The 21,797-nt window shown below is 45.5% G+C and overlaps 2 protein-coding genes across 11 annotated transcripts; both read left to right on the top strand.

The window, feature by feature from the left end:
- Nucleotides 1-3,517: 3,517 nt before the first annotated feature.
- On the top strand, nucleotides 3,518-7,424 carry MRPL20 (mitochondrial ribosomal protein L20). The gene is made up of 4 exons (XM_086625627.1): nucleotides 3,518-3,637; nucleotides 4,859-4,969; nucleotides 5,281-5,358; nucleotides 6,946-7,424. Exons 1-4 carry the CDS (start codon nucleotides 3,551-3,553, stop codon nucleotides 7,117-7,119), a joined length of 450 nt encoding a protein of 149 aa, XP_086481753.1. The 5' UTR covers nucleotides 3,518-3,550; the 3' UTR covers nucleotides 7,120-7,424.
- A 449-nt stretch (nucleotides 7,425-7,873) lies between these two features.
- Nucleotides 7,874-18,837, top strand: CCNL2 (cyclin L2). 10 transcript variants are annotated; one of them, XM_086625469.1, is made up of 11 exons: nucleotides 7,874-8,197; nucleotides 9,091-9,165; nucleotides 9,419-9,528; nucleotides 9,809-9,929; nucleotides 11,164-11,228; nucleotides 14,031-14,130; nucleotides 14,216-14,320; nucleotides 14,558-14,699; nucleotides 15,500-15,617; nucleotides 15,700-15,792; nucleotides 17,220-18,837. In XM_086625469.1, the coding sequence occupies exons 1-11, from the start codon at nucleotides 7,874-7,876 to the stop codon at nucleotides 17,572-17,574; spliced, it is 1,608 nt and encodes a 535-aa protein (XP_086481595.1). In that variant the 3' UTR covers nucleotides 17,575-18,837. The 10 variants fall into 10 exon arrangements, with proteins under 10 accessions (XP_086481595.1, XP_086481604.1, XP_086481603.1 ...); XM_086625478.1 differs by lacking the exons at nucleotides 7,874-8,197; nucleotides 9,091-9,165; nucleotides 9,419-9,528; nucleotides 9,809-9,929 and adding an exon at nucleotides 13,342-13,647 and having other exon boundaries at nucleotides 11,190-11,228; XM_086625477.1 differs by lacking the exons at nucleotides 7,874-8,197; nucleotides 9,091-9,165; nucleotides 9,419-9,528; nucleotides 9,809-9,929 and adding an exon at nucleotides 13,312-13,647 and having other exon boundaries at nucleotides 11,194-11,228.
- The last annotated feature ends 2,960 nt before the right edge of the window (nucleotides 18,838-21,797 follow it).

Raw genomic sequence — 21,797 nt, 5'->3', positions numbered from 1 at the left:
TGAGGAAAAACACCTTCCTCCCCTCTTCCCTCAGAGATTCCCGCCAAAACCTCTCCCCTCTCACTCCCCCCACCGAAGTCCGTCCCCAAATATCTTCTCAGTGACTCCTACCAGCTTTGGTCCCCTCAGAGCGTCCCTCATCGACGGCTGCCCTTGCTCGCCGCCCGCCTTTCCTCACACATCCAGTGGCGCCTCCGCGCACTCCCGCTCCCACTCCGGTCACCCCTCAGAGCTTCCCGTATTTATCTTTCCATCTCTCCACCCTCAGCAAATCTGAGGAAAAACGCCTTCCTCCCCTCTTCCCTCAGAGATTCCCGCCAAAACCTCTCCCCTCTCACTCCCCCCACCGAAGTCCGTCCCCAAATATCTCCTCAGTGACTCCTACCAGCTCTCGTCCCCTCAGAACGTCCCTCATCTACGGCTGCCCTCGCTGGCGCACAGCCCCGCCGCCCGCCTTTCCTCACACATCCAGTGGCGCCTCCGCGCACTCCCGCTCCCACTCCGGTCACCCCTCAGAGCTTCCCATATTTATCTTTCCATCTCTCCACCCTCAGCAAATCTGAGGAAAAACACCTTCCTCCCCTCTTCCCTCAGAGATTCCCGCCAAAACCTCTCCCCTCTCACTCCCCCGACCGAAGTCCATCCCCAAATATCTCCTCAGTGACTCCTACCAGCTCTCGTCCCCTCAGAGCGTCCCTCATCGCTCGCCGCCTGCCTTTCCTCACAGGTGCAGTTGCGCCTCCGCGCGCTCCCACTCCGGTCACCCCTCAGAGCTTCCCGTAATTATCTTTCCATCTCTCCACCCTCAGCAATTCTGAGAAAAAAACCCTTCCTCCCCTCTTCCCTCAGAGATTTCCGCCAAAACCTCTCCCCCCTCACTCCCCCCACCGTAGTCCGTCATCAGATACCTCCTCAGTGACTCCGACCAGCTCTCGTCCCCTCAGAGCGTCCCTCATCGACGGCTGCCCTCGCTGGCGCACAGCCCCGCCGCCCGCCTTTCCTCACAGGTGCAGTCGCGCCTCTGCGCGGTCCCGCTCCCACTCCGGTCACCCCTCAGAGCTTCCCGTAATTATCTTTCCATCTCTCCATCCTCAGCAATTCTGAGAAAAAACCCTTCCTCCCCTCTTCCCTCAGAGATTCCCGCCAAAACCTCTCCCCCCACCGAAGTCCGTCCCCAAGTATCTTCTCAGTGACGCCTACCAGCTTTGGTCCCCTCAGAGCGTCCCTCATCGATGGCTGCCCTTGCTCGCCGCCCGCCTTTCCTCACAGGTGCAGTCGCGCCTCCGCGCGGTCCCGCTCCCACTCCGGTCACCCCTCAGAGCTTCCCGTAATTATCTTTCCATCTCTTCCCCCTCAGCAAATCTGAGGAAAAACACCTTCCTCCCCTCTTCCCTCAGAGATTCCCGCCAAAACCTCTCCCCTCTCACTCCCCCGACCGAAGTCCATCCCCAAATATCTCCTCAGTGACTCCTACCAGCTCTCGTCCCCTCAGAGCGTCCCTCATCGCTCGCCGCCTGCCTTTCCTCACAGGTGCAGTCGCGCCTCCGCGCACTCCCGCTCCCACTCCGGTCACCCCTCAGAGCTTCCCGTAATTATCTTTCCATCTCTTCCCCCTCAGCAAATCTGAGGAAAAACACCTTCCTCCCCTCTTCCCTCAGAGATTTCCGCCAAAACCTCTTCCCCCTCACTCCCCCCACCGAAGTCCGTCCCCAAATATCTCCTCAGTGACTCCTACCAGCTCTCGTCCCCTCAGAACGTCCCTCATCGACGGCTGCCCTCGCTGGCGCACAGCCCCGCCGCCCGCCTTTCCTCACAGGTGCAGTCGCGCTTCCGCGCGCTCCCACTCCGCTCTCCTCAGGTGAGGCGGGGCGGGGCGGGGCGCGGCGCGGCGGGGCGGGGCGGGGCGGGGCGGGGCGGGGCGGGACGGGGCGGGGCGGGGCGGGACACGGCGGGGCGAGACGGGACGGGACGCGACGTGACGTGATGCGGCGCGGCGACAGGCTTGTCTCCTGTCGTGTGGCGGCGGAGAGTGACCGCTCGCCCGGGGCTGGCGCTCCGTAAATTTGCTGCCACGGGTCCCCTGTCACCGTCCCCCGCGACTGAGCCCCGCTCTGCTGTCTTCCTGTCACCTTCAGGAAAAAAAGCTCCCCCGAAGTTGTAACCGTGTGAGACGGGCTGACACGTTCCTCCTCTCGAGTAGGGGAGAAGGGCGGGAGGGAGGAGCAGCTCCCGGCACGGCCCGGTGCGTGAATAAAGGTGGGAAGCAGAGGATGGAGCTCGGAAACAGTCCCGCTGTGAGAGCTGCCGTCCCGCTCTCCCCCCTCAGCGACACATAGATGCAGCACTGAAACGGTGGCTGGTAAGGCAAGTGGGCATTTTTAAACTCTTTATGTGGCAAGTTGCTAGGGAAAAGAGCAACCTTTAGTTCTTTATCTTTCTCTTAGGGAAAAATCTCCCATTTGTTCTTCCTGACTCTTGCTTTCGGAGCAGCTGTAAAACTCCAGGAGTTCTCAGACTGAATTTCTTGATCTGGAGGAACTACGTCCAGAAGCAGCTAGGAACTCTTACTGGGCAATAAAGGAGTCTCTCTCTGATTTTGTTTTGATCTGATCTCATCATGATGGTTGCTCTCTCAAAATGCTGCTTTGTGTAAGCTAAGCTGACCATACAGATGTAATACTGCAAGGGCACATCTGCCCATCATTCCCATAACTGAGTATTTTTGGTTTCAAGGCATTAACTAACAACTTGGCTATAAGCTTTAAAAGTCCTCTCTCCCTTAAAAAAAAAAATGCATTTATGAACTAATCACCCTGAAGATGGCACAGTAGCACTGCACATTATCAGTTCGCTGTTAAATTTCACCTCACTTCTCCTCACCTGACTTCCTTTCCTCTTGCCCCTCAGGATTGCTGCCATCTATGAATTGAAGGCTTCGTTTCTGGTTTTCTCATATGAATGAAAATGGACGGACACTTTTACATGACACGATATGGAATGAGTGCATCCCATCGGTTATATTACTGGTGGGGTACAGAGCAGTGGTAAGTGCCACAGTGTCTGCTACACACCCTTCACCAAGCTAGCAGAATGGACACCTCCGAGCAGCTCAGTTCCTTCCAATTCAGGGAGTTTCGGCAAGAGATCCCTCAGGGCAACCCCATTACACTGCGCAGCAACCAACAGCTTGGTTGTGTAGCTTCTCCAATGAGTTGCAGCTTTGTCCCATTTCAGACAGTGCTGCACTGACTGCCCCCAAAGCCCAGCTAAATAACCACGCGCGCTAATTTGGCAGGGCTTTCACCAGACCTGGGCGGTGGCAGAAACACCACAGCATGGCATGCCATAGCCCAGACAGCACGCGAAACGACGCGGCCTGGCGCTGCGGGCGGGGAGCGCTTCCCGCCGCCACCGGGGACGTCGCGAACGATGCGCCGGCAGCGGAGCGCGGCTGGAGGCCGGCGGAAGGGCGGGGGCGGCGGCCGGGTCCCCTTGTCCCCGCCCCGGAAGGCGGAGGAAGCCGCGCTGCAGCGAAGCGGCGGAGGAGGACATGGTGCTGCTGAGTGTCCCGCGCTGGCTCCGCAGCCGCCTCACCGACCGCTTCTGGAGGGTGCAGGAGGTGCTCAAGTATGCGCGGGTGAGTGAGTGTGCCCGCCGCCCCCGGGGCTGCGGCCGCCCTCCCGAGGCGCCCCGTCCCCCCGGGCCCCCGGAGCCAGCGAGCGGCCCGCCGTCGTGTTCCGGTGTCAGTAAGGCTTTCCGCAGCAGGGCAGAGTCGGGCAGCGAGCAAAGTAGTGGCGCTTGTTCCTAGAAACGTCGGTGTTTCGTGAAGCCGACTCATGCCAGTGGAGCATTTTCTGTGTAGGTAAATTTTTCTGTATTTGATTGAACCTGGAGGTGAAGTGTTTGCGCCACTACACAGCACGTGTGCATGTGGATAGGCATGAATAAAGTGAGAACCCTGGGGTGGAAGGAATACGAGCACTGAGGGGAGAGCAGTCTGTAAATACGCCACGCTGTAGAGTAGTGTTGCTGGTGGGTTTTTGATTTTGGTGTGGCCTTTTTTTTTTTCAACTGAGCAAGGGAGCAGGGGGAAAAAAAAAAAAGATTTTAATCCTGCTCTTCAAGTGCATTTCAGAAGGTGAAAGAGACTGCTTCACAGCATGATTTCAACTGAGGTTCAAGCTATTCTACCTAGGCTTGGGAAGAACCTTTTTCAAGGGCATCCTAGGAAGTAGTACATCTTTCTGTAGTTTTGAGATTAAAAACGTTGAAGTAAGTGACAGTATCTTGGTCTTGTAGTGCCTAAGCTGCCCACAGTACTAGTAGTAGTTATTTATTTCTCCGACTGGCTGTTTCTTCCTGCTTCATGTGAGATGGATGTCAGTGGTAGCTCCAGTAAACTCATTTCATTATGCTTTCTGTTTTGGCCACTGCAATGTTTTTTACATATTGGAGGCTTCTGGCCCATCCTTGTATTCATACTGACGAAACTGAGAGTTTAGCTCAGGAATGAGAATAAATGTGTGAGTTTAGGGGTTAGCTGAAAGCACTGAAGATGCTTTTGTGGTTGCCTTCCCTCTGGAACTACAGCCTAAAATGAGGTCTGGTTTTGGCTCCCTTCTGCTGGACTGAAATTTTTCAGCCTTTTCCAACTTTACAGCTTCAGGTTTTGCCTGCTGTGAAACAAGGAAAGAATATTTACATTATATGCCAACTGAAGGCTTAGCTGATGTTTGGGAAGTATTTTGTGATCCTTGTTATGAAGAGTTGTGAAATGCAAATGAGTATATATCAGTATTACTGAAGGGTTTAATAGCCTTAAAGGTAACTGAACAAGAACATGTTGGTTTTGTTTCAGCATTTTCGTGGAAGGAAGAACCGCTGCTATAAGCTGGCTGTACGAAGTGTTCGGAGAGCTTTTGTGAGGTCTACAAAGGCCAGAAGAGAGAAGAAGAGATTCCTCAGAGCGGTAAAGCGCAAAATGTTAGATAGATGTAAACATTAAAATGGGAGAAGAACAGAACTGAAATAGCCATTTTCCTTCCTGGGGGGTTCTCTCAGAATGTTTTACCAGTGGGTGAAAAATATGAATTTAAAGTAAGCATAGTCCCTCCGTGGTCTGAAAAAGCTCATATTCTGGAGTTCATATATGTATACGTTGCACTGAGAAGACTGTAGGTCTGAAAATGTTATACTTACTAAGTGTGCGCGGATTGGCATGACAAAAGGTTTACTTCTAAAGTACTTTATCATCCAAGATGTTAATTTTTACACTTTTAGCTTTGGATCACAAGGATTGAAGCAGCTTCTCTTGAACATGGTTTGAAATACCCAGCTTTCATAAGCAATCTGATTAAGGTAAGAATGGTGCTTGAAGAATAATTACTTTGAAACAATAAATGGGAGAAAATGTCTTCTAGTGCCAGGCAAATTAATTTCTTAAAACTCTGAAATCGTTCAGGTAGATGTAGTCTGACAAAACGTATCAAAGGGTTGCTGGTTACTGCCTAAGAATGTACCTGCAAGGAATTGAAGCTGCAGCTCCGTTTGCCGCCGATCTTTGAAGAATATTGGTGGGGACTTCCATACTGGAGCCTGAGCAGGCCATAGTGGCATAGAGCATGGTGGAGGGATTGAAAAGCTCCGTCTGTCAAACTGAACTTCTGCCAACACTGTCCTGCTTCCTAGTTCTAGTGATGAAAGACCTTCTACTTATGAAAGGAGTCTCGTTCACTTTAGGAGCTAAGTTCTGACCTAAACCTGTTTCCTCTTCCTTATATGCATAATGCTCTTTTATCTTGGTGAACATTATTGCTTCACACTTTGTTCTGTCCCCAAAACTTTTACTGAGCATCTTAAAAAGGAGACTCGTAAAATGCTTTTACACTTGTTGCTACTGCGGGCATTAAATGACAGCTGCCTTGCCTTTGCTTCAAGAAATTTAAAAATCAAAAGCTTGGATTAGCATAAACCACCCTAAGAAATCTCTAGTCTATTCACTACTAGCTTGGTGTTCTGGTGAGCATGGACAATGCAGAGTTGGTGCCCTTTTCCCTTGTTCTTAAAACACGCTGGGGAATTGGTTTTAATTGGTTGATACTGGAACTGTGAAATTAAAACTTCCTTCTCTTGTCTGTGCTCATAATAAAAAGGTAGTGTTTCTGCTTCTTAAAGTGGAACTACATATATATTCATAGCATATTTCAAAACATTTTATCTATGTTTCAAATAAATATATAACTTTCTAGGTTTTCTGACATGTTTCTAGGTTTTCATGACAAGAATATGGTTTCTGAAATTTCTACACTCATTATCCTGGTTAGTCTTGTCATACTGTAATCGAAAGAACCAAGCACTGCCTAAAAGCTAACTCGTTTTTCTTTTCTTCTCTTTTTTTCTCTCAAGACACCTGTCCCTTTGATTCTTGTCTCAGAGCAGTATATTTTTATAAGATTCTGTGGTAAAAGATCCAGAAGAAGCAAACTGTTTTATATAATGCCTCCCTCTTAGAATGTGCAGTTAACCGTGCAATATCTAGTGTTGTTAAGAGTATCTGATAACTGCAGTCTTTCTTTCTCCACTCCAGGACACATTTTAAGATACCAAGCAGCTTCTAGCGCAACAAGTAAACTTGAATATGTCTAAAGGCTGAAACAAATTGCATGTATTAACCTGTAACACACGGCCTTCCATGAAATAAGAGATTATTTTCAGTTTTTGGTTTCTACCAGACAGACTTTGAGAAAGTCAGTAGACAAATTTTACACAGTGGCTTAATGAGACATCCATGGCCGAGTGGTCATGTCTGACAGTTCTCTAATAGTTCCAAAATTGTACAGTGTAGAAAAAAAGGTAATTTGCCTTAAGACCTCATGTGATCTTTAAGCATTGTAGTGTTGTTTCAAAAAATTACAGTACTTAACCAACAAATTTTCTTGCGTTCAGTCCCAGGTGGAGCTGAATAGGAAAATGATTGCTGATTTGGCTATTTATGAGCCAAAGACATTCAAGTCTCTAGCTGCCTTAGCCCAGAGGAGGAGACAAGAAGGCTTCCTTGCTGCCCTGGGAGATGGAAAAGAACCGGAGGGGATATTTTCACGTATTGTACACCACTATTGACAGTGAAAGAGTCTGCAGATCCACGTTATAAAAAGGAACTCGCATTGCAAGCTAAACTCGCTTGCTGAGTGCTGCCGAGATCACAGCCGTGGAACAAAATCCTTGAAGGACAGCTCCGGGAGAAGGACGAGGTGGAAAGCCTGCGCCTTGGTGGCTTGTTCGCGTCGTGGTGTAACTGAAACGCCTCGAGTTAGAAACCACATTAAGTTCGAGCTGTAGAAGTTCCAGTGTAACAACATATATAGCGTGTGTGCGCTTTGTTCTGCTCAGGACTTTAATAAAGATGCTTTTTTTGGCAACTGCTACTGGGAAAACAGTTGGAGCGGTGACTTCTGGCGCGGCACGGGGAGAAACAACCGTGCCCGGGGAGAAACCCTGCCCGGGGGGTCTCGGCACTCGCGGCACGGCCCCCGGCCGCAGCCCGGCTGTGCGACAGGCCTCGGAGGGGTTCGGGCGGGCCAGCCCGGGCTCAGACGGGACCGCGCCGGGCCCCGCCGCGGCGGCGCTGCTGAGCGCACCGGAACCGCCGCCCCCTCCGCGCCGTTCAAATTCCCAGCGCGTGCGTCACGCCGCTCCGTTCAGCCCGCGGCTGGCGTCAGACGTCGCGGCGACCGGGCCAATCGGCGGCCGCCGCTGCGCCGCGCGCCACCAATAGGCGAGGACGGCAGGTGGAGAAGGAGGGGGCGCTGGGACGGAGGCGCCGCCCGGCGGGGAAGGAGAGCTGAGCGAGGCGCGGCGGCGGCACCACCACAAAATGGCGGCGGGGTCGGGCAGCGCGGCGGCCGTGGTAGCGGTGGGAGTCAGCGGCCCGGCGGGGCCTCAGGTTATCAGCGCTCCGGCGGCGGGATCCGCCCCGGTGGGGAGCGGCGCGCCTGTGCCGGGCCCCGGCGCGGTGCTGATCGGGGACCGCCTGTACTCGGGGGTGCTGATCACGCTGGAGAACTGCCTGCTGCCCGAGCACACGCTGCGCTTCACGCCGTCCATGAGCAGCGGCCTCGACTCGGACACCGAGACGGAGCTGCGCGTCACCGGCTGCGAGCTCATCCAGGCGGCCGGTATCCTGCTTCGCCTCCCGCAGGTGAGGCCGGGCCGCGGCCTGGCCGGTCGGGGTGGGGAGGCCTCGGCGGGGCGGGGGTGCGATCGGGCGCGGAGAGCTTTGTTCGCCGCTCGGTCACCGGGCCGCCATCCGCGGGTACAGGCGCGAGGAGGGCCGCGGAGCCCCTTTTGGCTGCGGTTCGGGAGGGGGCAGCCGCGGGGCCTTCCCGCGGGGCCTGCGGCCTTCCCCGCCCGGCCGGGCGCAGGAAGCGGGTGATGTAACCGCCGCCCCCGCCGCCTCCCCGGGCCGGCGCGCCAGGGCGGGGGCGCCCGCGGGGCTTTTTTAGGGCCGAGGCTTGCCGAAAGGAGGTCTTGGACTCCTTTGAGTTGTGGTGGCCCCAGAAAGGTTTTGTTTCCTGGCGAGCTCCGGTCGCAAACGGTCTCGTTGCGCTCTTGAGTGTAAAGCTTTCCGGGCGTCTTCTAGCTCCCGAGTCTCAGCTGCTCAAATTGTGTTTGAGGATGTGCAAATCATAATATGGCTGGATTCCCTCCCTCCTTCCACGCCAAAAAAGTAAAATTTTTATGGCACACTGTCATAACTTTCAGCTTTATTGGATTCTACTGCTTGGGTTCATTTTTTTTTGTTTTGGTTTGGTTTTATTATTTAACGTGGAGCATGTTTTCGTGCTTCCTAAAAGAAGTTTGCCATTTAACATACGTATTTAACTTATAGACAGTGTTTGTAATGATAATATTTGGGACAACTTAATTTGGTACTGAGGTGAGGGTGGTAGTTTTCTTCAGATACCACTGAACTTACTTTCATACTTAAATATAGCTTAGCTAGTCTTCTGGGTCTTAATATCATACTAGGTAATATCTTTTTGGAAGTGGTAGTTGCCTTGTTAATACCCGTTGTGGTTGCTTCCTTTTTAGGTGGCTATGGCTACAGGACAGGTGCTATTTCAACGTTTTTTTTATACCAAATCTTTTGTGAAGCATTCCATGGAGGTAAGAAAATACCAAAATATGCATATGGCTACAAGTGTTATTTGATCTTTGATCTGTTTTGGCAAGTTGTTGGCAACTAGTCTGTAGATTTTACTTGCCAGTCAACGTAAAGCTAAGTAGTAGTGATTTTGTCAAATTTTTAGTATTTCCTTGTTTTACCACCGTTTCTCTTATTATCCCTCCTTAAGCTGTTGGAGGCTATCAGTTCCTGATTTGAGCAAAACATCAGTATCTTGCAATACTTATATTTCAGCATGTGTCAATGGCCTGTGTTCATCTGGCATCCAAAATTGAAGAAGCACCAAGACGCATAAGGGATGTGATTAATGTGTTCCATCGCCTTAGACATCTACGTGAAAAAAAGTAAGCTTAGATTTTTTAAATAATCTGAAGTATTTATGTTGTATTTTAAGTATTAAACTTCATGGGCCAATGCTAGTATCGTTCCCTGTTTCATAAATCAGGGAACATCTTGAAGAGACCTCATGAAGGAGAAAAGTGAGTTGATGCATTTTGTTAAGTAAATATTTCTGGTGTTATAAATAACGATGTCTCTTATTTTTATGTGAACGCAACTTAAACTGTATGTAAGTACCCTTTCAGGTTAAGGTTGTCTTCTTCAGAATTTGCAACTGTCTTGCAGAAAGCCTGTGCCTCTAATACTGGATCAAGAATATGTGAACTTGAAGAATCAAATTATTAAAGCGGAAAGAAGAGTGTTAAAGGAGTTGGGATTTTGTGTTCATGTGAAGCATCCTCATAAGGTTTGTACTGTATAAGTTAACTTTATAATTAGTGTTTCCTATACTGTGAATGCTTTGAGTAGACTGTTTAACTGTGTGGAAGCTGTATGGTTTGTAGATGATAACACTAGTCGATTCAGTAAAGCAAGCTTCTTATGATCCAGATGACTTCTCTCTCATTTAAGAGATTCTCACTTGTTGGTCTCGTATCTCTGCTGAATGACGACTGGAGGTAGTTGATACAGATGCTGAGTATTACTTGAAGTCACATTATCTAAGTAGGTAGCTTTGGTGTTAGAAAATGTCAACTAAACATAGATTCTTAAGCAGAAAGGAATTTTGAGACCTAGGGTTGTGGTATCCTGTTATCAGAAACACTGTGTCACGATTACTCCTTCTGGAAATACATTGAGGTTATTAAACCCATATGAGCTAGTTAGCAGTGTGAAGGGCTTGGCTAGAAATGAGACAATACTCAATATTCAGTATCGTGTGTGAGGCTAGGATCATAGTTGGAAGATGTAACTACTGCAAAAGTTTAAGTTGGTGCTCTAGTACCATTAGCATTGTGCCTTAAGTAGCTAAGTGTGGTAAAAGAACATCTTACTTCTGTGCCAGCAGAACATGGGATGTTGTTCTTTCTTCCTCTAAAAACTACTGCTGTCTTAAGGTCTTCTTTTTAAGCCTACTTGACTTTCAGAATTCACTCATGTTATCAGTACCCCAGGGGACAATTGTACGTGTTTATTAAGTGGTATGAATTTTTGCTATTAATCTTTTTATCTATATTCTTGTTTTCCTTTCAAACCTATGAAAAAAACTGGAACTGAATAAACCAGTGAAACAAAACATTAGATCTGTTCTCTGCAGATACTGTTATGCTTCTGTTACTGCATATTGCAGCTAGCAATATTTTCTCCCAACTTACAGCTAAAAAGGAATCGGGAATTGTGTAGGAAAACATACCTAGCTTGAAAAGAATTGAAGACAAGACATCTAGATGAATAGCATGATGACTGAGCTCAGAAGATGGAGAGCTAGGAAGCTCAGGTCTGGTGGTTGAGCGTCAACTCATGCAAACTTTTGCACTGGAGAGCAGAAGCTGTGTGAATAAACACTGGGGATTTTTTAAACACTCTCATGTGGAGTGTTTTAGGACTTGAAAGAGAATAACAGATGGCTCATGGATGTCCCTCTGAAATAAACAGGTGCTCTCAAGATTCTTGTTAATAACTCAATAACCCATATCTTCCAGATAATCGTTATGTACCTTCAGGTATTAGAATGTGAACGTAACCAACACCTGGTCCAGACTTCATGGTGAGTTGATTTTCTTTGTTATAAGAGACCAGCAGGGGCAGTAGCAGAAATATGTCACTTGAGGCACTCTGGGCAACATTGCTCAGGAATGATTGTGGGCCGTGCCAAACAGCTCCAGTGTTTCTTGGCATGCCCCAAACTACTACCCAAATGTTGATCGGCCTCTTAAGTTAGAGGCACTGTTTTAATGGTAAGGTAGCTTTCCACCCCGGCTTCTCACTTCCCTCCTCTCTGCTTTCACTTTACAGCTGAAGGGAAAATGTTTATAGGTTATAGGGTTTTCTTGTGGGTTTTTTTTGTTCTTCAGAGAAAACCGTGTGTACTTAGAATCTGTTACCAGTGCTGGGAAATGGCTTTTCCCAGGGCTTGAGCTTGATTACAGGTGTATCAAAAACTCAGCACAGATAAATTTCTTTTATCTGTATGGATAATGCAAGGTGTCAGCTTCTAAGACTGGATAAAGTCGATGTTTTCATGTTTGCCAAGAAATGTCCTCCGCCTTGTTGCGCTCATTACAGTAAAGATTTGCTTGGGGATGGGAAGCTTATGTAAAATTCCAGGTCTTAAATAAATAATGCTTTTAAACAGTAATGCTTTTTAACAGTACTGTGGTTTAAAAACCTTTAGTGAATCCAAAGATCATATTTCTGCTGACTGAACTGTCTGGTACTGTGACCTCTGTGTAGAGAACCAGTTTTGACTTTTCTTTTCTGTACTCTTTTAATCAAAGGGTAGCCTCTGAGGGTAAGTGACTAAGACTTCTCCTCTGCTGCCCAAGCGCTATGGTGCAGGGATAGCTGCCGTCTTCAGTCAAACCAAAGCAGGCTCTACAAAGAGAAGGCTGACTCTAGACAGGTGGTATATACATGATAGTATAGTAACTGGCCAACTGCTGCTTGTGCTTATACTTTTTGACTTTTATTTTTATTGTGCATTTTGACCGTTGTATATTTTATAACCTAATTGTTGAAGTTCAGAAAGATTTTTTTAATGATGTTAAAACGATGTATTCTTAAATGATAAAGCAAATTAAGGTGGGGTTTAAGTCTTAAAAGGATGAATTAACACAACAAAAAGTGAAATCTAGTTTCCATTTGTCAAATAGTTAGAAAACATTTGTGTAGATGCGTGAAGCTTGGAGACAAATGTAATACTTGGGACTTAGAGAAACATCATTGCATGAAGTCCTCGAACGTGAGTTACGGACTACTCATTACCAGTTTTCTGCTTGTTACGAAAGGAGGGGTAGGTGAGGAGGAGGGAGGAAATTACCTTGATTGAGAAATGGTTCAGATGTTAAAATACCAGATGTGTGTACTGATGCTTGTTGCTTCCAGTACTGAAAACTGGTGGATATCCAGTATATTTGTTTTTTTTAAATACGCATTTTTACAACATTACCTTTTCCTTAAAATATTGTGACAAGGATTCATTTCCTCTTATGTCTAATTCTGAGCCCACAGGGAAGATGTGCAGGAGCCAAACTTGGAAGCAGGCACATTTTTCAATTTGGCAAATTAGAAAACAGCTGTATGACTTCCAGATGTTTGAAGTACCACTTTTCTTTATTGCTTGTTTTCCCAGAAGGTTTGTGCTCTCTTTGTAGTGGGACAAGAAGAGTAGGTTTTGAAGTCCTTTCTCCCAAAAAGATGAGCTGATGTTTAGCATGGCTTCTCTGGGGTAGCAGGTGCTCTTTTTATAAACAAGAACGTAAGACAACTGGGGCAGGTGAGATTTTGATACTCTTGGGATTCAAGTTCCTTTTGTTTGTCCTGTGTAAACTGGTTGCAAGTGCCTGGACTGTGGTCTCTGGTTTGAATGACTTGGGGGTTAGTGAATCCTTGTATACTGGGTACCCACATGGTTAATTGCTACTCTCAGAAAGTGTGTTATTTTGAGGACTTCCCTTTGTGTCTGGTTTTAGCTTTTCCCCATCTGATACTTTGCTTGACATATGTGCTCAGAAATCTAGATCTTTTTAAGCACATCAGCTGACAGGTTCAGAGGAAGTTACTTTGTGTGTTTAAGATTTAGAAGAATAATGCTTAAGTGTACTGACTGGAATATATGCAATATTTTACAGTTTTCTCATTCTGTGAATATTCATTTTAAGCAACCATACTGAAATGGGACAATTTGGAAACCGTGTTTCATGTGCCAAAGAGGAGATCTGCCTGAATACTGAGTATTCTTCTGAACTGATGTTCCCAGACACCCTGATTTCTTCTATGGCTGCTTTTTGCATCAAAAAGAACTCTGTTCTGGATGGAAAATAATGCTTCTGAAGGAAAAGGAATCCCTTAAACATCCAGTGGAAGTTGATGTGCGCTGAAGTGGACTGCGTTTTCATGGGAGAACTACTACAGGAGCTGCAGCTTTCAGCAAACCATCTGGGTTCAGCCGTATTGCAGAGAAACATGTGAACCTTTAAAGTCTATAACTGAGTATTTCAGATTATATTGTATGTTGTCTTGGTGAAAATAACTTGTCTATTGCATGAGAGCAGGCCAGTAGAGATCCAGAAGGAAAAGTGAAGTTAAAATTGGTTCTCTTTTCACAACTGAATTTTCAGCAGCCAGTCAAGCAAACCTAATTTCTGTCACACATCCCTCCCCTTGAGGGATTTTTTTTTTGTTTTCTAAAGTAGAGTCATTCAACTTTTCTTTAAATTTACAGGAGTAAAGTCTAGATACTGAATGCAGAAATAAATAATCCTTGTAAAAGTAAAAACAAAACAAAAACCCAGAAAACACAAAACAACTTTGCAGTGCCATGCAACTTTGCTGATATCCTGTCTTTCAGGAATTACATGAATGATAGCCTGAGAACAGATGTCTTTGTAAGATTCCAGCCCGAAAGCATTGCCTGTGCATGTATTTACCTTGCAGCTAGGACGCTGGAGGTGAGCATACAGTTCCATTAGTTTCAAGTTTGTTAGGTCTTTTAATAGAAGCAGGAAACTGAGCTTGTCTTCCTCTCCCTTTCAGATTCCACTTCCTAATCGTCCGCACTGGTTTTTACTCTTTGGGGCAACAGAGGAGGAGATTCAAGAGATCTGCTTAAAAATTTTGCAACTCTATACTCGGAAAAAGGTTTGCTGCTTTTTCATATTGTGAGCCTTCATTAAAGGCTGCTGCTTAGAACATGAGTTGGAAAACCTTATCCCATTTTGAAGCTAGCAGCAAACGTGGTACATTAAATGCAACAGGATACTAGTCACAGTGTCTGGGGGTCTCTAGATATTTATTTTTGCCCCGCCCTCCCCCTTGTAACCAAGTAAGCAGAAAGTAGAGTTTATTTTGTCATAAGAAGTACTCCTGTGTTCACAGATTGATTTATCTGATCTGGAAAGTAAAGTAGAAAAGAAGAAATTGGCTATTGAAGAGGCAAAAGCACAAGCTAAAGGTCTGGTGCCTGAGGGAGCCCCAAGTTTGGATAATGCATCAGGATTTTCCCCCATCCCAAAAAATGGTAAGTAGTGGATAACTCCTTTGAAATAACTCTTTCTCATCTTAAATGTATATTTACCCTTTTGGGATGCATATACAGTGTGGTTCGTTGTGCTTTTTGTTTGTTTTGTTTTGTTTTGTTTTTTTTAAGCTGGCTTCTAGCAACTATTCGAATGGCACAGTTTGAATAGCATTGTAACTTTTGTAATTTCTTGAAACAGATAAAGACTAAAATCAAATTAGTCTAAAAATTAGGCTAGTTTAAACCTCTGTAGTACAGGGACTTGCTTTTATGTGATTTTTGGCAATAAACTAGAACAAACACTTGCAATTGGCACGTTTTGCTAAAGCACTATGAAAGCATGAGTATGATTAGGAACTCTGGTAGGAGTAGTATTTTTGGGTGACAAGTGGGGGATATTTTCCTGCATGCTTGCTCTGAAGTTTCCAGTCTGTGCGTGAAGATAACATTTACCGTCCTCGTCAGTTGATTTTTAAAAAGGTACCGAATAATTGGCAAGAAAAGGAAGTGGCTTGTTCTGCCCTCTTGAAGTGGCTTTGAAAGCAGTGTGGTACTGTTACATTTAACTCCCTGGTGTTACGTCAATATTTCGGCAGAAATGTTTCAGACTAACTTTTGCCTTCTGTGAACTTCTTCAGATGTGCTTCTTGTGTGTGGGTCTGTGTGTGTGTGTATATGCAAACTACGTGTATTACAGTACTGATTATTGCAAAGATGAAATGAGGCCAGGGGGGCTTCAGTCCTTCTTTCAGTTGCCACCCATACTTTCAAAATAAGGTAACAAAGGCTTGGTTTTCCAGAGTCTCCAAAAGAGGTTAAAGGAAATAAACCTTCACCACTACCTGTTCAGGCAATGAAGAATGCTAAAAGGAAAACAGAGGGAGCAAAACCAATGAGTTCAAATAGCCCAGTAAACGGGTAAGGCTTTCACAGTGAAGTTGTTTGTTTTTTCCCATTACTGCTTTAAACAAAATAACCTACTGTTTATTGTGTCTTACAGCGTTCAGAAAGGAAGAGAAAGCAGAAGTCGAAGTGGAAGTAGAGATCAAAGTTATTCAAGATCTCCATCCAGATCCGCATCCCCTAAGCACAGGTATGTAGTATTGACACATGTAGTGACACATGGCCCACCAAGCAGCAGGGTTTGTTTGGTGGTTTTAGGGTCTTTTGTATTTAAAGCTGGGTGTTTGTGGCTACAACCTCTACGTTTTTACCGGAGGAATTAAAGCGTTTTCCGCAGTAGGTGAACTCTTAACTTCAGCCTTACTTGCATTGGCAGTTGCTCCTGCAAAAACTTAATTTATGAAATTCAAAATGATGCTGGTTTGTATGTAGTTGAGAGCAGCAGAGATTCATGGCCCTCTATCATGGTTTAGCCCAGCCGGCAGCTAGGCTACCACGCCACTGCTTGCTCACTCCTCCCCCTCGGTGGGGTAGGGGGGAGAAAATCCAGAGGAAAGGGCAAAACTGGTAGGTTGGGATAAGGGCACTTTGATAGAACAATACAAGAAAAACTAGAAGGAATAATTAAGTACAATAATGCTGTTACAAGAACAATACAAAACGACTGCTACAACTGCTCACCATGCGGAACCTGGAACTAAGCCTGCTCTCAACCTGTGAATCGAACCCCCTCCCCCTGCCCCAAATTCCCCCAATATATACTCTGAGCATGATGTCACATGGTATTGAATAGCCCACTGGCCAGGCTGGGTCAGCTGCCTGCCCTGTGTCCTTTCCCAGCTTCCTGCAAAAGAAGTTCCAACTCCTTCCCAGCCAAACCCAGGACACCCTCAGTCAATGCAAGTTTGACTTTGTATTCAGCAGCCTGTATCCCATCGGGTGTGGATGTGTACTGATAAAAGTATGGCTAAATGTGTGTGTGGAAAATACCAAAGCTAAAATCTGCTCATTAAAATTCTTCAGTGTTGAAATCAAAATTGCATTTTAGTAATTATCTGAATTTAGTGAAACATCATTAAAACCTGCTTTCTGTATTGCCTTTGACTTTGAAGTTCAGCATATAAGCATATAGGGGAAATCAAAGAGGCAGAAGGGAACTTTAACTCCAAACTTGGGCATTTTGGTGACAGTATTACTATAACTGAAGCAGGAGTAGTAGTTTTACCTTTTGTCTTTTTGTTGACAGCACTTTGAATCTAGCAGTTACACTTAGCTATTCACGCATGTTTTTTAAGTAGTGAAGGAAGAAGATAGAAAACCAAGACATGAATACTGTATTCCGAATGGATGTGGGTTTCTAAAAATCAGTATTTCTGAAGTAACCTGATGTGATCAATTCTGGGACACGAGATTACCCGTTTTCATGGGATACTGAACAACAGAATATGGAATCAAGTGCCTGGTGTCAAACTTCTCACTTCTCCTTAAGTGAGAAGCATTTGACTCTACGGTGCTTAAAGTGTGTGTGTTTTGGTGTTAGTAGTAATGTAGAGTAATCCTGTTTAGTATTAAGAAAATCATACACTTTCTCTCCCGTTCTTTTTCCTCTTTCCATAGGAAAAGTGAAAGTTACTCTACATCAAGTGGTTCCAAGTCCCACAGCCGTTCTAGGAGCCGCAGTGACTCTCCTCCAAGACAGTTCAACCACAGTTCTAGCTACAAAGGTTCCAAGGTGAGGAGTTACAAGAAATCAAAGGACTATAAATACTCAACACACAAACCACGGAAGTCACGCAGCAGGAGTTCGTCGCGTTCCAGGAGCCGATCCCGGGAGCGCTCTGACCACTCGGGGAAGTACAAGAAGAAGAGTCACTACTATAGAAATCACAGGCATGAGCGTTCACGCTCCTATGAGCGAGCAAGTCATCGCTATGAGCGAGACCATCCTGGCCACAGCAGGCATAGGCGATGAACAAAGCAAAAAAGTTCTTTCCTTTGGAATTTAAGCAATGGAGCTCTTCCCCGTTTGGTCTTTGCAGCGTAAAGTTAACCTGACTTGTAAACCACCTAGCTTGAGTAGTGTCCATTCTGCTGGCAGTTCTGTACTTATTATCATGAATCTAAAGGAAAGATACTAACAAGACAGTATGATGTGAAAGACTTAATCTGATAAATGTCTTGGTGACTGTTCTGCTGGAGTGTCACCTAGTAACACTGCAGAACTTGTCTCTGGATGCTCCTATGCCTGCTCTCTAGTAATTTGCATCCCGTAGTGCAGTGGAGTGTTATTTGGGACTTCCAGTTCTGCAAGCAGGACCTCCATTGCTCAGCAGTTGGAATACTGTGCTGAACAGTCCTTCCCTGTGGAACTAGAAGGCTCAAGACAGTTCATAAAAAACATTGGAGTGGCTTGGTGCTAACAACGCTGTCTTTTCATACTGACTCAATTATGTTGTACAAATGTAAGGTGACTTTTTTAGAACTGTTGCCTATATTAGGTTATATATGTGTATATATATTTTGCAGTGTTACAGTACAGTATGGGAATATGGCCTTACTGGCCTTTACACTTTATCCACAATGTAAATAAGCATTTGTTTAATACAGGTGGAAGATATATACCGAAAATTCAAAACTTGAATTCTATCAAAAGACTTGTGTAGAAAATTCTGATAAATGTGAAAGTATTTAGCTCTGTGTATTGAGAGTAGTATATTTTTATCTGTGCAATGCTGTGTGCAGGCCACCAGCTCATAAGACATTTCCTATGTATACGTTTTAAGTGGTTTGAAATTCTTTACTCAGGATCTTTGACACTCTGAAGAATTAGTAGTTTGTCAATCTGCATGTTTGTTGAAGAACAGAGCATTTAAAAAAAAAAAAAAAATAGCAAAACCCCCACAGCCCAGTAGTATCAGTTCTAGTGGTATATCTGAGCTGTTACTCTCATGCTCCCTAATTTCATTAAAGTATTTGATTTTCTATTAAATTTACTTGATAGTAGTTTCTTATGAGCTATACCGCTGTGCCTACTCGTAAGGAAAGAAATTTGGTGCTGAATGAAGAGATTATCAAATTGTCGTAGATGTAAGACTAGCCTAAATTGTTTTACCCTGGATATAGGTATAGTAGGTGTCATGCTGGGCCCATCCTCAAGGGGTAGAGTGTGTCCTGTGTGAAATAGGGTGCTGCTGTTTGAGCCTTTCAAGCTCTGTGAGTAGATCTTACGAAAACCACAGCCTGCTGGTTCAGCTTCCTCTGTCCACTCGGGGAGGGCGAAACAAGATGCATGAGGATTTTTTGTGGTCAGTCTTATAGGTGCCTCAGTGTGACAGTGACTCTTCTAATGCTGCTTTTAAATCCAAACCACTCTCTTGAGAATTTTCTTAGATTTTAATAGGGAGGCAAGGCAGCTGAGGGGTTTTGCAGTCAGTGTTCCTTTAGCCAGCCTGTAATCTACCGATTTTCTGAGCTGGAGGTTGCTGGGTTATTCTCTGTAATTAGCAGTGGACTTATTTGTGAACTTGACTGATCTTAGTTCAAACAACGTGATGCTTGTGACCTCTGCAGATCCCTCTGACCTTCTGTTCTGTTACAGAAATCACTACTTTACACAACAGTTACCTGTTCTAAATGCAGCATTACTGCATAGTTTCAGTGCGCGCCCCTATTTCCTCTGCAGGGGGAGGACTAGTTATTTCCTGGTCACCTGGCAGTAGCTGTAGTTGGTTTGTAGTTCTTTGCCATAGTTCTGATTACTTCTCAGCTGAGAAAAGACAACTAATTGAGAGGGGCAGCAGATACAAGGAAAGCTCCTTGGAGCTTCAGCAGAGCGCTGCTGTGGAATGTAAGTTAATCTATGCCTGAATCAGTGAACTGTCTGCCTTAACTTGACCTTTGCACACAGATAGCAAGTATGAAATAATTAGTTTCCATGATAAGTCAAAGTAGTGAAGTAGCTCAGACATAATATGTTACACAAAGTAACTCATCAGTTCAAACATGAACAACCTGAAGTCATAGTGTCCTCTAGAGAGTTCTCATTTTATGTCTTTCTAATTTTCACTACCTGGATAGTACTTGGAGAGCAGGTCAACCTCAAATCTATTTACTATTTCCCTACTAAAAGGTAGTCAGTGTTTCCCTGTTTAATTACTTCATTCTGCTCTGGATGCTTCTGGAATTGCCTCTTGCCAAGTCCTGAGGTAAGCAACGCGTAGGGAGGCAGGTTTGACAGCTGCAGCCTCCTTCAGAAAGACTTTAGGAGGAATTACCTTAGTCAAGTCAGTTTTGCTAGCTACAGATGTGACCCTCCTCCAGTGCAGGTAGCAGGGACAAGGATAAAGGTTAGACTCAGACTGTGTACACTTTTCTCCATGAGCATAATGTCACTTGGCATGAAAATGAGCATCTGTGTTCCGTAAACTACTGTGCTTATGTACAGTGCTGAATAAATAGTAATCTGCTTTCTAGTACATTTGTCAAAATCTGAAGATGAAAAACCAGGGGAGAAAGTGTGTATGTTTTTACATTCAAGTGGTTTGGTTCCAGAACAAAAGGGATTATATCACAGGATTAAAAGACGTCCTGTTCTAGAAGAGAACAATCGGCCTTTCCCAGCAAACAGCCCAACACAGATAGCTACACAGAATGTCTTGGCAGCGAGGTGGGCTTGGGAGAAGATCCTTACAGTAGCTAGAGGAAGTGAGAGAGAACTGTTGAAAGATGGGGGCTGATTCGTTGGATGGGAGTAGATGCAGCCCTGCTTTAACAGAAGTGTGCCTGTTCTCACTGGTGGTATGGCACGCAGGCAAATGTATTGTTTTACTTTGCTCAGGAAGTCCAAGATTAGAGTTATCCCATGTATTTGGTAACTCTAGGGGATGTTTACAAGCAAGTAGTTCTGAAGCGTTTATTGAGTGCTAAGAACTGTAGCTGTCATAGTTGACTCTGAAAATAGCTGGATAGGCATTCCAAAGCAGTCATTCCAGAGTTTCAGTTTAAGCTCTTTGCAGTGATCGACTTAGGAACCTTTGAATTAAATCCCTGTTTCCTTGAAGTTGGGAATCTTGGGCATTCTGTTAGTTTAGGCACCTCTGGAGATGATACCAAACATAACATCCACCACTCTGCAAAAGAAACATGCGTTTCTCTAACTTAAAATGTAGCTGGTAGATACCAGCTGAGTTTCATGAACAGTAATGGCTGTGGTCGTCTTCACCTGTACAAGAACGAACAAAAAAATGTCAGAACTGGGGTTCATGGGAATCTTGCCCCTTGACACAGGGAAGAGAAAGGAGCTAGGTGCCGGTCCTTGGGGTGAAAATGTTCCAAAGTGGGTGAACATCTGTGGTGAAACTGATGTGAGCTGGCTACAGGGAACTGTTGGGACAACTCAGGGATGCAAGTGCTGCTGACAGCAAGCAAGCCGGAAGTCCCATTAATAGAGCTGACAGATTATTTTCTTCTCTTGGCACCAGTTTGCATTTGTTCGCTTAATCTTTTGTAAGCACAGTTCCTGTGATAGGTGTCAAGGGGATGTGTTTGGCACAACACTGCAAAAGAGCCTGGGAAAAAAGAAATCAGCCTAGTCTTTGGAGAAAATGTTAGGAGATACTGTGTTAAGTCTTTTTGTTGTTCCTCATGTATGTTTAGTGCCCGCTTACAATCGTACTTTTTGTTTCTTTACATCTGATTGTTGGTTGCTTTTCCCTGTGTTTCCTGCAGAGCTGAAAGGAACAGGGCTGCTTTCTGTCTTACTAGAAAAACATCGGTCACCCTGGGGTTATCTGCTAGGGTAGCAACTGGAAACTGCTGGTGTCTGGCAGAACTGTGGTGGTTCGTGTGAGATGATGTGACAAGACAGTCCATACCCCGAGCGTGGCTTCCATCAGCCAGGCAGGCAGTCCTGCACATGAGCTCCTGGGGAACTCGTCAGTTCTTTGGTGAAGAGTTTGCTTTCCAAACCTTTTAGTTCTTTTAATTTCTACTCATTTTCCTAGTAAGTGGAGCTGAATATAGAATAAATGATGTGTAATCCTGCTCAGGCATCATTCCACTATTTACCAAAGGATCAACTGCTCTTTTCTAGGTACCATTAGTGTTTGATCTAGTGCATGTTTCAGGAGGCTGGAGGGGTGGTGCAGGCCTGCGTTCTGCCTATCCTTGAATCCAGACATAGTGTAAGTCCTTTAG

This window comes from Tauraco erythrolophus, chromosome 23 (assembly GCF_009769465.1).
Source record: "Tauraco erythrolophus isolate bTauEry1 chromosome 23, bTauEry1.pri, whole genome shotgun sequence".
In the NCBI taxonomy this organism is placed as follows: Eukaryota; Metazoa; Chordata; class Aves; order Musophagiformes; family Musophagidae; genus Tauraco; species Tauraco erythrolophus.
The sequence above is the reverse complement of the archived record's forward strand: the minus strand, read 5'-3'. Positions and strand labels throughout refer to the sequence as shown.